This window comes from Oryctolagus cuniculus, chromosome Y, assembly GCF_051225735.1.
Source record: "Oryctolagus cuniculus isolate XC-2025 breed Fujian yellow rabbit chromosome Y, ASM5122573v1, whole genome shotgun sequence".
In the NCBI taxonomy this organism is placed as follows: Eukaryota; Metazoa; Chordata; class Mammalia; order Lagomorpha; family Leporidae; genus Oryctolagus; species Oryctolagus cuniculus.
The window spans coordinates 7,704,819-7,720,531 of NC_142889.1; the positions used below are offsets into that span (position 1 = coordinate 7,704,819).

Consider the following 15,713-nt stretch of genomic DNA (forward strand, 5'->3'; position numbering starts at 1 on the left):
GGGATAGAGGCGGAGAAACGATATATTATGTTTGTCTGAAGAAAGGATGAAGACAACATCTGTTTTCTATGTCACCAAATCGACAACACTCGGAGAGGCTCGAGGGAATTAAATCTCTGGAATCTGAGAACGTCATGTACAGTGAAGTCCCGCGAGGTTACGATTAATTGTACGGGAGTTACCCAAGCAGAAGTAACGGTAGCTGTTACGCAGTTGGCGGGGGGAGGGGCGGGGGATCAGAAGAGGAGGGCGTGCGTCTTGCGTACTGACGCAAAACGTTTGGCGACCATATATCACCGCCAAGCTGTGCATTTTGGAGCTGTTCACAGTCCAGTAGTAGGGCTCTGTTCACCTTCGGTGGGATATCCGTCTCGGATGTCTTCCGACATGAATCATGTGGCAGTGGGAAATACGCTTGGCCTGGAGCAGCAGGTGAGTAGTAACGAGGCAAACAAGACCATTTCTGGGTTCTCTTTTTCTAAGTTAACGTGGCGCAGCGCTTACTTTTTTTGTTTCTTGGTACCTGTGTTTTGTGCGTGGACTGGGGCGGGGGTGGGTGGTGGGAAGAGAAGGAGGAATAGGGAAAAAACTGAATTAAACCGTGATGCAGTAACTGTGTGTTAAGAAGACAATATTGGTAACGTTAACGGCCACGCGGAGGCATTTTACCGGTCGCGCACAATGGCGGTTTTTGTGTGTGTGTGTGTGTGTGTGTGTGTGTGCTCACACGCGCTGTGCCTCTGAATGCGCATGTGCGAGCACCAGCTGCTTAGTAATACGGTTGCGTGAGATGGGACTTTTATTTTGAGGGATTTGACTTCCCTGGGCAGGCCTGTAGCTTCGTACGTACGCGGAAAAGGGACTACGGCAAGAAAGTGCGCGGTATTTGCCGTCAGAAATGGCGACGGCCTTTGTTTTAAAGTCAGGCCTGCGTTAGCGCAGCAGCGCCTGGAGGAGAAAAGAAACTAGTAACTATAATAAACAAAGAAACACTATCATGTTTTCTTTCTTATATGGACTCTTGGCCGCGGGATTGCGCAGCCCTGGGCTGGCTGATGACGAAGGGGCGTTTCCGGTGTGGAAAGTTTTGTGACGCAGAACCACCGGAAAGACTGGTGGGGACGGGAGGGGAGGAGGAATGGCCGCAGAGTGCTTTCCTTGAGTAGTGTCTGCAGATAATGGACGGTGCAAGTCAGCAAGAAGAGACCTCCGAGGTTAGAAACTTAACGGTTTTCCTACTCTTGATTCGGAGAATCCCCTAAATAGCTAGTTAGCCGGTAGAAGGGCGTGTTTTGTGTACCGCGTGTCCTTCGGCTATAGGTTTCATCTTGGATTGGTAGCAGGAAAAGTACCTGACTAGTGTTGATTGGACGGATCCTTTCGTTCTTTATTAATGACTTTTCTGAAAGACGCAGAAATATCCGGGTCTTTTCGGTAGAATGCCTTCTTTTCAGCGGTTTTGGGTGGAGGCAGTAACGTGTTTTAAAAAGGATTATAGGTTTATTTGCTGTGCCAGTAAATTTCCTCATGGCTTCTGAGGTTTTACTTTTGAGAACACCGGTATTGTGGTTCAGACTTAATTTTGTCTCCTGGGACTAGCAGAGGAACTAGATGTGGGGCGAAAACCCTTGACGAACTCCTCTATTGCCTATGGTGACATTAAATAACTGAATTGTATTATAATTTGCAATGAGGATTTGGCGACCCCATCTTTCAGGTTTTTAGTTTTTCTTAAGCCAACGACTTGAACTGCTGCAGTTTGCTGGGATTTACGGAATAGAAACATAAAGAACATAAGCGTGCAGTACTTGATTTTCTGACTGGTTGCAGTTCTTCCGCCCCTCGACGTGCTTCTTGAAGCGCTTGAATTAAATGTTAAATTCAAGTCGGGATTTTTTTTTATTTAAGAATAATTTCTTAGTTAAGAACTAATGGAATTTGGTAGTTATCTTAAACTTACCTTTTATACACATTGCTGGTGTTGCAGATGACCCGTGGGAGCAAACAACATTATGTAATGTAAATCTTGTGTGGTTTTTGAGGGGAGCAGAAGAAAAATGATTCTGGCGTATACACAATTTCAGTTGATTTTACATAGTTCTTGCTATTATGATGTGCAATTTTTTCCTTCAGTTTCAAATGTATACTATTACCTTCAGGAAGTGTCAAACATGCAGCAAGATACAAAACTGCACCATATCCTGTAAAGCTGATTAGAGATGTTAGTATTTTATGCAAATTTAGCTGAATTAAAATGGTTCTTGGAGGGTTTTAAGAAATTAATGAATATTTAACTGTTAAAGTATTTTTTTTTCTGCTTAATGCTAAGTAAAAAAACAGTGGCATTCAGAACTTTACTCTTTGAAGGTTACTTTAACATTTAAGTTATTGTATTGCTAAAAAAATTTTAAATGGGGAATTAAAGAGATTTTAACAATGAAAGTTATTGCAGACTTATCTGTTTTGGGTGAATGAATTTGAATTCATTACTGAGGTACTCAGGGCATCCAGGTGTTCATTATGCATGCATGCTTCTTGTAAACTGGAGAGCCTTTTAAGAACTGGTAAATATGTGAGCTATTAATACCTCTTTTTCCAGTTGGCTGGTCTAGACCTGAACTCCTCTGATAATCAGAGTGCAGGAGGAAGTACTGCAAGCAGTAAGTAAAAACATTGATTATTTATATATATAAAAGATGCTTGTTGTATCTTAATAATAAATAATACTAAATTATTAGAATTAACTAATTTTAAACTGAAAAATCTTTTTCCTATGATTTTAGGATGTACATATACAAGTATTTTTACCTGTTTTTTGGGGGAAAACAAGAATGGTTCTTTAAGTTCAAATTGTAAAATGCTGAGGAAGATTACATAATATGTATTGGTTTTAAAAAAATGTAATATCTAGTCAGAGGTGTACATATGTTCTTTCGTGAATAGATCTGAACTGTTAGAGCTTTTAAAGCTACCATTTGTATTTAATGCAGCTGTTGCTACCCATTTCCCATAATGAAGGTGAGAGATCATGATACAAGTAAACTCTACCAATTTGGGGTTGGGATAGATATATTAAATTGTTTTAAAGATAGATATAAAAACTTTTATGACCAAGATGTTTTCTTTGTTTTTAGAGATATGTTTGAGGTTTTTGAATAAGGAGAGGAGAGTTCAGTACTTGGAGCTGGTAGGGCTTGACTAAAGAAATCAGTTGGTGTACTCTGAAAAGCTTCAAGTCTAGTTCATTAATTTCAAAGTCTGTTTGCATTATGTTAGTGTTATGGTGATTTATTTATATTAGTAGGGACAGTTTAGGTATTTAAATCAAAAGGATTTAAAGTTAGAATTTTCAGATAATAAAGTTGATATCCACATATGATAGTCCAGGAAGCATGACATAAAAGCATGCAAATTCTCCTTCACATCATTTTCCCTTTTCCTATGTTTTTATCATGTAGTCTTCAGCTACCAGTGTAGAATTAAAAAGTGTCTTTCTGGCTACTTGGCTCAGTATGTATTTTCCCCTCATTGCTTAAGTAAGCTATTCTTGTCAGAATAATGGTTATGTTTAATGTAATCGTGTATAACAATTTCCCACAGTGACTACTGAAACATTTGAGGATTTCTGTTCTTGTGATCCAAGGCTCTGGACTTATTTGCCAGACTTACCTGTTGTTTGTTTAGCAAAAATGTTGGATTAATAAGCCAGTAACTTATTTTAAATTAGACATTGCTTTTCCCTCATAGTCTCTTATTGTTTTTTTCATAGCATATTTTGCAGTACCTAGTTTGTTTTTTCTTTCAGAAGGGCGCTATATACCTCCTCACTTAAGGAACAGAGAAGCTTCTAAAGGTATGTCATTTAAAAAACTGTAGATTTGACTTTTGCTCCTGTAGAAGTTAAAATCTGGGGAAAATAAAGTAACTTGGGGAAGTCTTCAATTTTTGTAATAGCCAATGCTGCTATTAGGACTTTGTTTAAGAATCTGCACTTTGTGACTTTAAAAATGTTCATATGATCCTGAATAATGAATACTTCCTGTTTCCTTTGGTAAACTTTGAATCTAGATTTTATAGTTTTACTACTCTAATGCTTTATTGTTTGCCCAGAGATGGTTTTATGGTGTTGTTACCCTATAAAACAAACCTCATGATGATAAAGCTCTGTTTAAACACTATTGTCGAAAATTGGGTTTTTGGAAAAGAGTAACTATTTGTGAATTACAACTTGGGGTGTAGTTAGTGCAGTGGTGGGATGGATCTCAACCTTTTACCTGAACTGCTTCACTTGAAATTTAATGTCTAATCTAATGTCTAAATCTAATGTCTTCTACTAAAAAGCATACATATAGAGGAATAGGTAAGAAAAATACTGTTGCTATGTCGAGGCTTTTATAAGTTTTATTTATTGTAAAGAGAAAAAAAGGAGAGACTGCAGTCTTCCAACTGCTAGTTTATTCCCCAAATGACTGCAATGGCTGGAGCTGGGCTGATCTGGAGTGCCTCTGCTTGGTCTCTGGTGTTGGTGCAGTGACCCAAATGCTTGGGCCATCTTCTGCTGCTTTCCCAGGCACATTAGCAGGATTTGAATTGGAAATAGAGCAGCTGGGATGCAAACCAGTGCTCATATGGGATGCTGGCATTGCTGACAACAGCTTTATTCATACTACAAAAGCAGCACTCAGTATGTCAGTTTTTTTTTAATAAAAAAAAAAGTCATTTTAAATTCAGCTGCTTACCTTGGTTTAGTCTTCAGAAGCTGTCCAGTTTTGCAAGGCTAAAGACAGGAGATGAGAACTCAGTCTAGGTCCCATTTGTGGGGCAGAGATCTAACTACTAGGGCTGTTACTTGCAAACTAGAATATACGTTAGCAGGTGCAAGGATCAGGAGGATAGCCAGAACTAAGCTTTCATATGGGATGTGACTGTTCTAACCCAGAGGGTATCATTTTGGAATCTGTGTATTCACCAGAAAGGATGCTCTGAAATTTATGGGAGAAGGAAAGGTCAGGGAAAATACTTAAAACTAAAAGGAGGGGCTGGTGCTGTGGCACAGTGTGTTAAAGCCCTGGCCTGCAATGCTGGCATCCCATATGGGCACCGGTTCTAGTCTCGGCTGCTCCTTTTCCAATCCAGCTCTGCTATAGCCTGGGATATAGCGGTGGAGGTTGGCCCAAGTCCTTGGTTCCCTGCACCCACAAAGAAGCTCCTGGCTCGTGGCTTCGGATTATTGCTGCTTCGGCCATTGCGGCCATCTGGGGAGTGAACCCAGGAGATGGAAGACCTGTCTTTCTGTCTCTACCTCTCTCTGACTCTACCTATATCTGTAACTCTTTCAAATAAGTAAAATAAATCTTTTTAAAAGGGGGGGGGGGGGCCTGGCGCTGTGGCTCACTTGGTTAATCTTCTGCCTGTGGTGCCGGGTTCTAGTCCCAGTTGCTCCTCTTCCAGTCCAGCTCTCTGTTGTGGCCTGGGAAAGCAGTGGAGGATGGCCCAAGTGCTTGGGTGCCTGCACCTGCATGGGCGACCAGGAGGAAACACTGGCTCCTGGTTTCAGATTGGCGCAGCCGGCTGGCCGTAGTGGCCATTTTGGGGGGTGAACCAACTGAAGGAAGATCTTTCTGTCTCACTAACACTGCCTGTCTAATAAAAAATAAATAAATAAAGGAAAGAAGGTATTGGTTATAGGACAGTAGAGTGGAGAAGATGAAAGGTAAGGCGCTTATGATTTAGTGTTGTGTTTTACATGTTCTTTGTAATTTCCAGTCTCTGTATGTGTGTCAGAAGATCATTTAGGGAAGTACCTTCATCTGAATTTGATATAGCACCTAAGATAAACTAATTGCGGGATGAATTTACATTTCTTTGGTTTTGTAGCTATTTGTAGAGACCTATTTGTATACCAGTTAGTCAGGCATTGTTTTTAACTGGGAGATAATTTTGCTTGCTAAAATAATTTCTGTTGAAAAAGAATTAAAGATGGTCAGAATTAATGTTTGTGGGACACATTGATCTTTAAGTACACAGGATAAAGTCCAAGAAAGCTGTGTGTATCAAGTGTTTCATTTTTGAAAAGATAATCATGCAAAAGTATTGTCATGTTTTAATTTTTGCTTTTTTTATTGAAGGATTTTATGATAAGGACAGTTCAGGGTGGAGTTGTAGTAAAGATAAAGATGCATACAGCAGTTTTGGTTCTCGTGATTCAAGAGGAAAATCCAGTTACTTCAGTGATCGTGGAAGTGGATCAAGGGGAAGGTAAATTCTTAACTTCTATGTGTACAGTAGCAATTTAGAGTTTTCAGTAGGTAAGTTTTCACTTTTTATGGTTCAAATTTTCATTTTATATACATGTGATTCTTAAGCTTTGTTTTCTCTAACAGACCATCTATTAATGGATTTTAAGCAAAATTTCTTTTTAATTGTAAGAAGTTCTTCCAAAACTATTAAATCATGAATTAATAATTAAATGTGATGCAAAAATATAAAGTATACATAATAAAATCTGTGTAGTTACACCAGCTTTTAATTTAATTTTTATTTTTGATTGCATTAGTTTGATGAATTGATCATCACTCACGTCTGTATTTGTTTTTCACGAATAGGACTAAAACTTCATCACAAGAGAGCTTCTTCCTGAAGCTTTATTCTTGAGTGTGTGAAGTTTGTTTATAATATAAAAGACCAATTACAACTTAACATTGGCTAATAAAAACCTTCTTATTGTCTTGTTTAGATTTGAAGATCGTGGACGGAGTGACTATGATGGTATTGGCAGTCGTGGTGACAGAACTGGCTTTGGCAAATTTGAACGGAGTGGACACAGTCGTTGGTGTGACAAATCAGATGAAGATGATTGGTCAAAACCACTTCCACCAAGTGAACGCTTGGAACAGTAAGTTGTTGAAATGTACTTTAACTGTTAGAATACTTATTATCCAGTATAACATATGTGATAATTGTTTGATTTCAGAGAGCTCTTTTCTGGTGGAAATACTGGGATTAACTTTGAGAAATATGATGATATACCAGTAGAAGCAACTGGAAATAACTGTCCTCCACATATTGAAAGTGTAAGTTCCCTTGATTTTTTTTCTTGTTCAGATCTGTAAAGTTACTGTGATGTTGCTTGTAGAGACCCTTGAGTTATGAAGAAAAAACACATAAATGTTACTGTTATGAATAATATTGTAATAGAGGTATCCTTCATAAGAATTTTCTCCAGTATTTTTGATGTTGATTAGTCTAGGAAGTCCATTTTCTTTAAAAATGCCTTTGTTATTTCTAGCTAAAATAACTATAAACTTCACAGGGTGTTGCTTTATTTGTTAACACTAACATAGAACCGAAATTGTAGCAAATTCAACATTTCTCTTTTTCCTTGTATTTAATTGAGTTGGTTAAATTTCTTCACAGTTCAGTGATGTTGAAATGGGAGAGATTATAATGGGGAATATTGAGCTTACTCGTTATTCCCGTCCTACTCCAGTGCAAAAACATGCCATTCCCATTATCAAAGAGAAAAGAGACTTAATGGCTTGTGCCCAAACAGGTAAGCTCATTTGATAAAGAATAAAACTGGGCTTGCTCGAGAAGTATTTTGTGTTAGGAGACCTGAGTTCTGTATTGAGCATCATTTTGAGATTGCTGAATTGTCAATTTTGTCATTGAATGTTGGGAATAAAAGTGGTGTTTTCATCAGTATTTCTTTTGAAAGCCTGGCCACATTGGCAGTCTGGAGTTATAAGAGGGAGAAGCAGTGAATGCAGTGATGGATGTCTTCTCTCTACCTAAAAACTGTTGAGTGATTTATCATTTTTAATTTAATTTCTTTTTCTTTTTCTTTACTTTCTTTTTTTTTTTTTTTTTTTTTTTTTTTTTTTTTTTTTTTTTGACAGGCAGAGTGGGCAGTGAGAGACAGAGAGAAAGGTCTTCCTTTGCCGTTGGTTCAACCTCCAATGACTGCCGCGGCTGGTGCACCGCGCTGATCTGATGGCAGGAGCCAGGTGCTTCTCCTGGTCTCCCATGGGGTGCAGGACCCAAGCACTTAGGCCATCCTCCACTGCACTCGCTGGCCACAGCAGAGAGCTGGCCTGGAAGAGGGGCAACCGGGAAAGAATCCGGTGCCCCGACCGGGACTAGAACTCGGTATGCCGGCGCCGCAAGGTGGAGGATTAGCCTAGTGAGCCGCGGCACCAGCTAATTTAATATCTTTTTCAAGAAATAGAACTGTATCTTGTATTTCACTGGAGTTAGTGAACTTAAGACTAAAACCAGCACTTTTTTAATAAAATTTTATTCAAATAGCCACACCCATTTATTCATTCTGTATGTTGTAGATTTGTTTCTGACTGGCTTGCAAAATCCTAAAGCTGTGTATTTTCTCAGAAACTGCACTGATACTGCTTTACATTCTGTACATTGTTGAAATGAATATTGATGGTACTTGGAATAAAAAACGTGTATTTTTGCAAGTTAAAATAAAAAGCACTTTGTAGCTTAAAAGTTATGAGTTTATTATATAAACTTAATGTATTTTCCAGAGAGGTAGGCATGGAAATCAAAAATTTCAGTAGATGGGCATATGAAATAATTGGTCATTTATGATTTAAATTCATGATTAGTAATTTAGTATTTTCTTAAACAGGATCTGGAAAAACTGCAGCATTTCTTCTGCCCATTCTGAGTCAGATATATACAGATGGTCCAGGTGAAGCTTTGAAGGCTGTAAAGGTAGTACTTCCTTGTTAAGCTGGAAATTGTCCTGTTTTGTAAATACTTGTTGACCTTTTAAAGAATAATTAGACATACTTAACATTTTTCGTTTATTTGAGAGACAAATAGAAAAAAAGAGAAGTTCCATTTCTTGGTTTTGTCCCGAAAGATTGCATAAAAACCAGTAGCTGGTCATTGAATCCAGTTAATCCTGTCTAGATGGCAGAGAGACAAGTACTTGACTGAGGTACTTTTTTTTTTTTTTTAAATATTTGAAGGCAGAGTTACCGAGAGAGTGAGAGACAAAGAGAGAGCTCTTCCCTCTGCTGGTTCAGTTCCCAGTGGCTACAAAGTCAATGGCCAGGAGCTTGGAGTCTCTTCCACATCTCCCAAATAGCTACAGGGGCCTAAGCAGTTGGGCTGTCCTCTGCTGCCTTCCCGCACACATTAGCAGAGAGCTAGATTAGAATTGGGACTCAAACTAGTGCCTACATGGGAAGCCGGCACTGCATGCTGTGGCTTTACTGCTGAGCCACACTACTGGCCCCAAGCACATACATACTGTAGCCCATTGTGCACTTTTGGCAGGAACAAACCCAGGTACTCTGGTATAGAATGGGCATCCCAAGAGGCATCTTAATCCCCAAGAAAAATGCTTTGTTATTTTTTTATTTGCTTTTTTTATCTTAATCCACTTGAAATCAGTGTTTAAATGAACTTTTAAAAGTTTTGGATATTACAAAGTTAAAAAAATCACTTGTATTTTTTAGGAAAATGGAAGATATGGACGCCGCAAACAGTACCCAATCTCTCTGGTTTTAGCACCAACAAGAGAATTGGCTGTACAGATCTATGAGGAAGCTAGAAAAGTAAGTAGTGTAGTTATTAGTAATTTTTCATCTAGTCCATGGTGAAAAATTTTGACTACCTGATAAATTTTTTGCTTGCAGTTTTCATACCGGTCTAGAGTTCGTCCTTGTGTAGTTTATGGTGGTGCTGATATTGGTCAGCAAATTAGAGATTTAGAACGTGGATGCCACTTGTTAGTAGCCACTCCAGGACGTCTAGTGGACATGATGGAAAGAGGAAAGATTGGATTAGATTTCTGCAAGTACGTTTAAGTTTTATATTATGGGGTGCATCTTTTTAATTTGTGGTCTTTTTTATTGTAATGTTACAATAGTTTGCAAGAATTAATAGTTAACAGTGTTGATGAGAAATTTTCATTGAATCTATGTGGTTAGCTTGAGTAACTAGAAAGTAATGATCAGGCTGGCGCTGCGGCTCAACAGGCTAATCCTCCACCTTGCAGTGCCGGCACACCGGGTTCTACTCCTGGTCGGGGCGCTGGATTCTGTCCCGGTTGCCCCTCTTCCAGGCCAGCTCTCTGCTGTGGCTCAGGAGTGCAGTGGAGGATGGCCCAAGTGCTTGGACCCTGCACCCCATGGGAGACCAGGAGAAGCACCTGGCTCCTGCCTTCAGATCAGTGCGATGCTCCAGCCGCAGCATGCTGGCCGCGGCAACCATTGGAGGTTGAACCAACGGGAAAGGAAGACCTTTCTCTCTGTCTCTCTCTCTCTCACTGTCCACTCTGCCTTTCAAAAAAAAAAAAAAAGAAAGAAAGAAAAGAAAAGAAAGTAATGATCAGACTTAGAGGCTAGACTGCTTCATAAGTGAAAAAGTGATAAGTAGAACTATATGCAGTCATTTTTCAGCCTATACTCAGTTATCTATGTAGAATCTACTGAGCATTTTCTATAACAGGTACTTAGTATTGGATGAAGCTGACAGAATGCTGGATATGGGATTTGAACCTCAGATCCGTCGTATAGTTGAACAAGACACCATGCCACCAAAAGGTGTTCGTCACACCATGATGTTTAGTGCTACTTTTCCTAAGGAAATACAGGTACTATTTCATGTTGGCAATTTTTCTTTGGAACTTTGTGTTTGAAAATAATTATCTTCAGATACTTTAGGTACTAAAATAAATGAGGCTTTTAAAATTGTTGTCTTCACTTTTTCAGATGCTTGCCCGTGATTTCTTGGATGAGTATATCTTTTTGGCTGTCGGTAGAGTTGGTTCTACTTCGGAGAACATCACACAGAAAGTAGTTTGGGTGGAAGAGTCAGACAAACGATCATTTTTGCTTGATCTATTAAATGCAACAGGTAAAGTTATGATTAATAGTGTCAGCTAGATATGAGGAGAACTTCAGATCTTTCCTGTTCCTTCACTTTCCACTTTTCCTTTTGATTTTAACTATTGTAAAAACAAAACTTACTTTACTTAATTTGTATGCCTACACAGTACAAGGAGAATTAAACTGGTTATTCAAATCAAGCACTAATCTTAAGTCACAGTAGATGTAGATGTTGCTAAGTCAAAACCTTCCAATTTTTCAGGGAAGGATTCATTAACTTTAGTGTTTGTGGAGACCAAAAAGGGTGCGGATTCTCTGGAGGACTTCTTATACCATGAAGGATATGCTTGTACCAGCATTCATGGAGACCGATCCCAGAGAGATCGAGAGGAGGCCCTTCACCAGTTTCGCTCAGGGAAAAGCCCAATTCTAGTGGCTACAGCGGTGTGTATATTTTACATTTGAGTTAATCATGTTTGAGTATTGCTTTCTCTTAATTAAAGTTATTTTTCAGGTGGCAGCAAGAGGGCTAGACATTTCAAATGTGAAACATGTTATCAATTTTGATTTGCCAAGTGATATTGAAGAATATGTACATCGCATTGGCCGTACAGGACGTGTAGGAAATCTTGGTAAGGTTTATAAGAGTTCTGGATAGTTTATTTTTATTGGTAATACTTAGGCTAAAGAATTTGACAGAGCCTTTTGGAAAGAAAAAATAATTCATGTAAAGAAATTTCAGCTTTATTGCAAATTGTAAGTTCATTTAGGTTTTACATGTGGAAAATGAGTATGGTGAAGAATATATAAATATATAAACACAAGGGGTGCTTTATGGAAGCCTAAACCTACGTACTTTAATTCTTTAGGCCTTGCTACCTCATTCTTCAATGAAAGGAATATAAATATCACAAAGGATTTGTTGGATCTACTTGTTGAAGCTAAACAAGAAGTGCCATCTTGGTTAGAAAATATGGCTTATGAACACCACTACAAGGGCAGCAGTCGTGGACGTTCTAAGAGGTACACATTGTTTTGGGTCTTCACTAGTGTAACCTAAAAGTGTTAAGTAAATTTCTCTATCCTACTCTTAAATTTGGATAATAAATAATTAGAAAGGATGACCAGAGTTGGGGCCAGCTCTCTGGCGCAGCAGGTTAATGCCCTGGCCTAAAGCGCTGGCATCCCATATGGGTGCCAGTTCAAGACCCGGCTGCTCAACTTCTGATCCAACTTTGCTGTGGCCTGGGAAAGCAAGAGATGATGGCCGAAGTCCTTGGGCCCCTGCACCCATGTGGGAGACCCGGAACAAGTTCCTGGTTCCTGGCTTCAGATTGGCGCAGCTCTAGCTATTGTGGCCAGTCGGGGAGTGAACTATCGGATGGAAGACCTCCCTCTTCTCTCTCTCCCTCTCCCTCTCCTTCTTCCTCTCTGTCTCTCCGCTTCTCCTCTCTGTGTAACTCTGACTTTCAAATAAATAAATAAATCTTAAAAAGAATTAAAAAAAAGAAAGGATGACCAGAAATACACGTTATACTGTTCATTGCTGAGGGTTTGGAATCATTATTGTTTGGAACCTGACAATAATAGGAATTGAATTGATAATCAGAGAATTGAGAAATTTAAGTAGGAATGGGCATCTTAGTTAATTATTATAATTATATGCCACAAAATAACACATATTTTTCTTTACAATAATAGATTCAGTGGAGGATTTGGTGCCAGAGACTATCGACAAAGTAGCAGTTCCAGCAGTTCTGGCTTTAGTGGTCGTGCAGGCAGCAGCCGTAGCAGTGGGGGTGGTCACGGCAGCAGCAGAGGATATGGTGGAGGTAATAGAAGTTTTCCTTTGAAAAAGCCTTTTTTTTTTTTAGTCTACTTTTTCCATCTCACTGTGAATTGAATTTTTAAAAAATAAAAACATCTAGCATTGTTTTTTAGATTTATATCAAAGTTCTTGAGGAAAAAAAGGAAATATAATTGACAGTGGATAACTAGATTCTCTTTCTGAACATTTTTTTAACAGGTGGCTATGGAAGCTTCTACAATAGTGATGGATATGGAGGAAATTACAACTCTCAAGGAGTTGACTGGTGGGGCAACTGAATCTCCTTTGCAGCAAAGTCAAACAAGTTAATATGGAAACCACATGTAACTTTAGCCAGACTATGTTGTATAGCTTTAAGAACTTTTTATGTTACCAACAGTGATTCTTAAAATTGATGAGAGCTCAAAGTCACAAGAAGAAACGAACCATCATCAGCCCTGTTAAGAAGTTGGCTTTAGTTTGGATTCACTATCCTGTTTATCCCATTGCAAACTGTATTTATAATTTCACGACTGAGGATCATTTGTTTGTTAATGTACTGTGACTTTTAACTTCAGTCAACTTATTATTTTGATGTCCTGTTGGCTCAGTAATGCTCAAGGTATCCAATTGTTTGACAAAATAAATTTACTGAACATGTGCTAAAATCAAACCTTGGCACACAAGTGTTGATGGTATAACTTAGTTTTCCATAAATAGAAGGGGAAAAAAACTTAATGCAGTATCCTTTTTTGATCCTGGAACTGGAGTTAAAAACATCTTAAAACATAGCTTGTTTCTGTGGTGGTAGGCTGTATTAAATTGAAGTTCTGATTTGCTCACTCTATCCTAGATAGGCACTTAAAACCTTATACTTAGATAAACCACTCTGGTCATGATGAGATGGAATATATGAAAATGCAACATTTTTGAGAGCCTTTTTCAAAGTCAATTCAAGTATGTACAATAATTTCTTATTTAAAGTTTAGGCTGTTTATTCTAAGCTAGAAAAATATTGGCAAAAAAAAAAAAAGAAAAAAGTTTGAAGTTCTGTTTTCTTCATTTAGTGGAGGTTTCATTTAATTAAATTGCTAATGCCTGCCGTAAATAAAAATGAAGTGTTAGTGTGGCTTACCATGGCAATGAACAGTCTTATGCAGACCTAGCTCAGTTCTGGTCTTCAGTGCATGCTAGTGTTAATGTTTTTTGGTCAAGATGGTTTGGAAAAGGAAAGATTTTGCAGTAGGCTTTATTTTAATGTGGATTTATTTGTCTGTAGAAGCTGCATGGAAAAGTTGAAATGGCTTACACTTGTAGACTGAAAATTTGAGAAACTGAGATCCTTGAGATTACACAGGTTGGAAATACAAAGTACAGGGCATCAGTTTTATATATTTTTTTAATAGATTTTAAAATAGTATTTTAATTTCATAATTTCCATTGTATTTGTAGTTGTTAGGCTAGACTTGGCCAAAGATGATTATTCATCACTAAAATGCCTCTCCTGTTTGGAAATCTGTGCTTATTTTTTGGCCAGAATGCAGCAAAACCAAATCTGCACAGTGGCATAGAAGCTGGCAAGAATTTCTTAAAAGTGCAATATATTTTATGTGTATTGTGCCTTGTTCTAAAACTTTATTAAGTAGGTGCACTTGATGGTATTGAGGTCATTTGTTACGGTGCTATTTGAATTAGACTCTTGTACATTTTGCCCGTAACTTTTTACAAAGTACTTATTTTATTGCACATTCAGAGAATTTTATATGTGTGTTTGTGTGTGTGTGTGTGTGTGTGTGTGTGTCTTGTGTGCGAGTCTTTAAACTTCCAATCTTACTTTGTCTCTTGGAAATTGTTGAATGCAGCTTGTCAAGAACTAGAATCTGAAATTTTATCTGGGACCATGGATTGTTGAGAGAACTATTTGCACATGACAAACTTTCATAGATAATTTTTGCTGCTAGCTTGTGTAATATTTATTGAGCATTTTGACAAATATTTATTTTTGTAAGCCTAAAATTGATTTAGAACGTTTAAAGAAACTTGACCAAAAGACAGTTCGCAAACACTGGCACTTAATGTTGAATGTCACCATACGTGAAATAATATATTTTGGGGTAGTGTGAGCTTTTAATGTTAAGTCCTACAAAACTTGAGTGAAATTAAGCAGACCAAGAATTGGCAGTATAGTTACATTGTTCTGATAAAATTTAAGATAAAATTGGCAACTTGAAACTGAAACATGCCAAGGTTTTAATAGACTTGTCTGGAGATGTTAATGAAAACACTTCTGAAAATTGGTATGTCCACATTCTCTCAAAAGTTCTCTGAGTTTTTTTTTTTAGTTATGTGTTTTATTGTGTTTGATTTCCGTGACTGTCTGGCATATTTGCAATTCTTAAACATGTGGTTATCTTTCTGTATTGCTATAATCAGTGACTTACACATTCAGTTTTATTAGCCAGCAATACTTGGAATGAAAAAAGGTTGGATTTGGTTCGCTGAATGTAAACATTGAACTGTAAGTCACTGTTTAGTAATTGCTTATTGTATTGACTTCAGACAGTAGCACTGTGTGTGCTGCTTTTTGTTATGATTTTACTCAAATAAAAAGTTTAACAGTTTCCTTATGCTGTCAGTCATGGCTTGCTGTTGAGAGAGGTAGAAATGAACTTGTACTTTTAGCTAACCACTGAACTATTTGTTAAATACATATGAAGCCACAAGTATTTCTGTGTTTTAAATAGTTGGATAAAGAATGGTTTGCAGAAGAAAAGGGTTTATGTAAAATGCATGGAAATCTTAAAGAATGACATGTGAAGCTTTTTCAAAAAATTAATGAGAAAATGGACTTGAATATGTTTATATGGTGCAAAAAAGTCTAGAAATCCATGTATAGGTTTTTATAATCATCATTTTCCACAAATTTTTTAAAGTGTCCTTTCATGTTAAGAGTGTGATTGTTTTTTCACCATTTTAATGTGAAAGGTGACAACTCAAAAGAGTTGAGTAAGAAGTCAGTTTTCCTGTAATTCAACATAGTGCTTTTT

The 15,713-nt window shown here is 37.8% G+C and overlaps 1 protein-coding gene across 2 annotated transcripts; it reads left to right on the top strand.

Moving 5' to 3' along the window:
- Window positions 1-321: 321 nt before the first annotated feature.
- LOC149119195 (ATP-dependent RNA helicase DDX3X-like) lies at window positions 322-15,289 on the top strand. 2 transcript variants are annotated; one of them, XM_089324992.1, is made up of 17 exons: window positions 322-432; window positions 2,600-2,660; window positions 3,806-3,853; window positions 6,129-6,258; window positions 6,737-6,895; window positions 6,974-7,073; window positions 7,417-7,552; window positions 8,648-8,733; window positions 9,486-9,584; window positions 9,666-9,826; window positions 10,480-10,624; window positions 10,743-10,887; window positions 11,122-11,303; window positions 11,374-11,491; window positions 11,729-11,882; window positions 12,561-12,691; window positions 12,886-15,289. In XM_089324992.1, exons 1-17 carry the CDS (start codon window positions 376-378, stop codon window positions 12,963-12,965), a joined length of 1,992 nt encoding a protein of 663 aa, XP_089181118.1. In that variant the 5' UTR covers window positions 322-375; the 3' UTR covers window positions 12,966-15,289. The 2 variants fall into 2 exon arrangements, with proteins under 2 accessions (XP_089181118.1, XP_089181119.1); XM_089324993.1 differs by lacking the exon at window positions 322-432 and adding an exon at window positions 743-1,214.
- The last annotated feature ends 424 nt before the right edge of the window (window positions 15,290-15,713 follow it).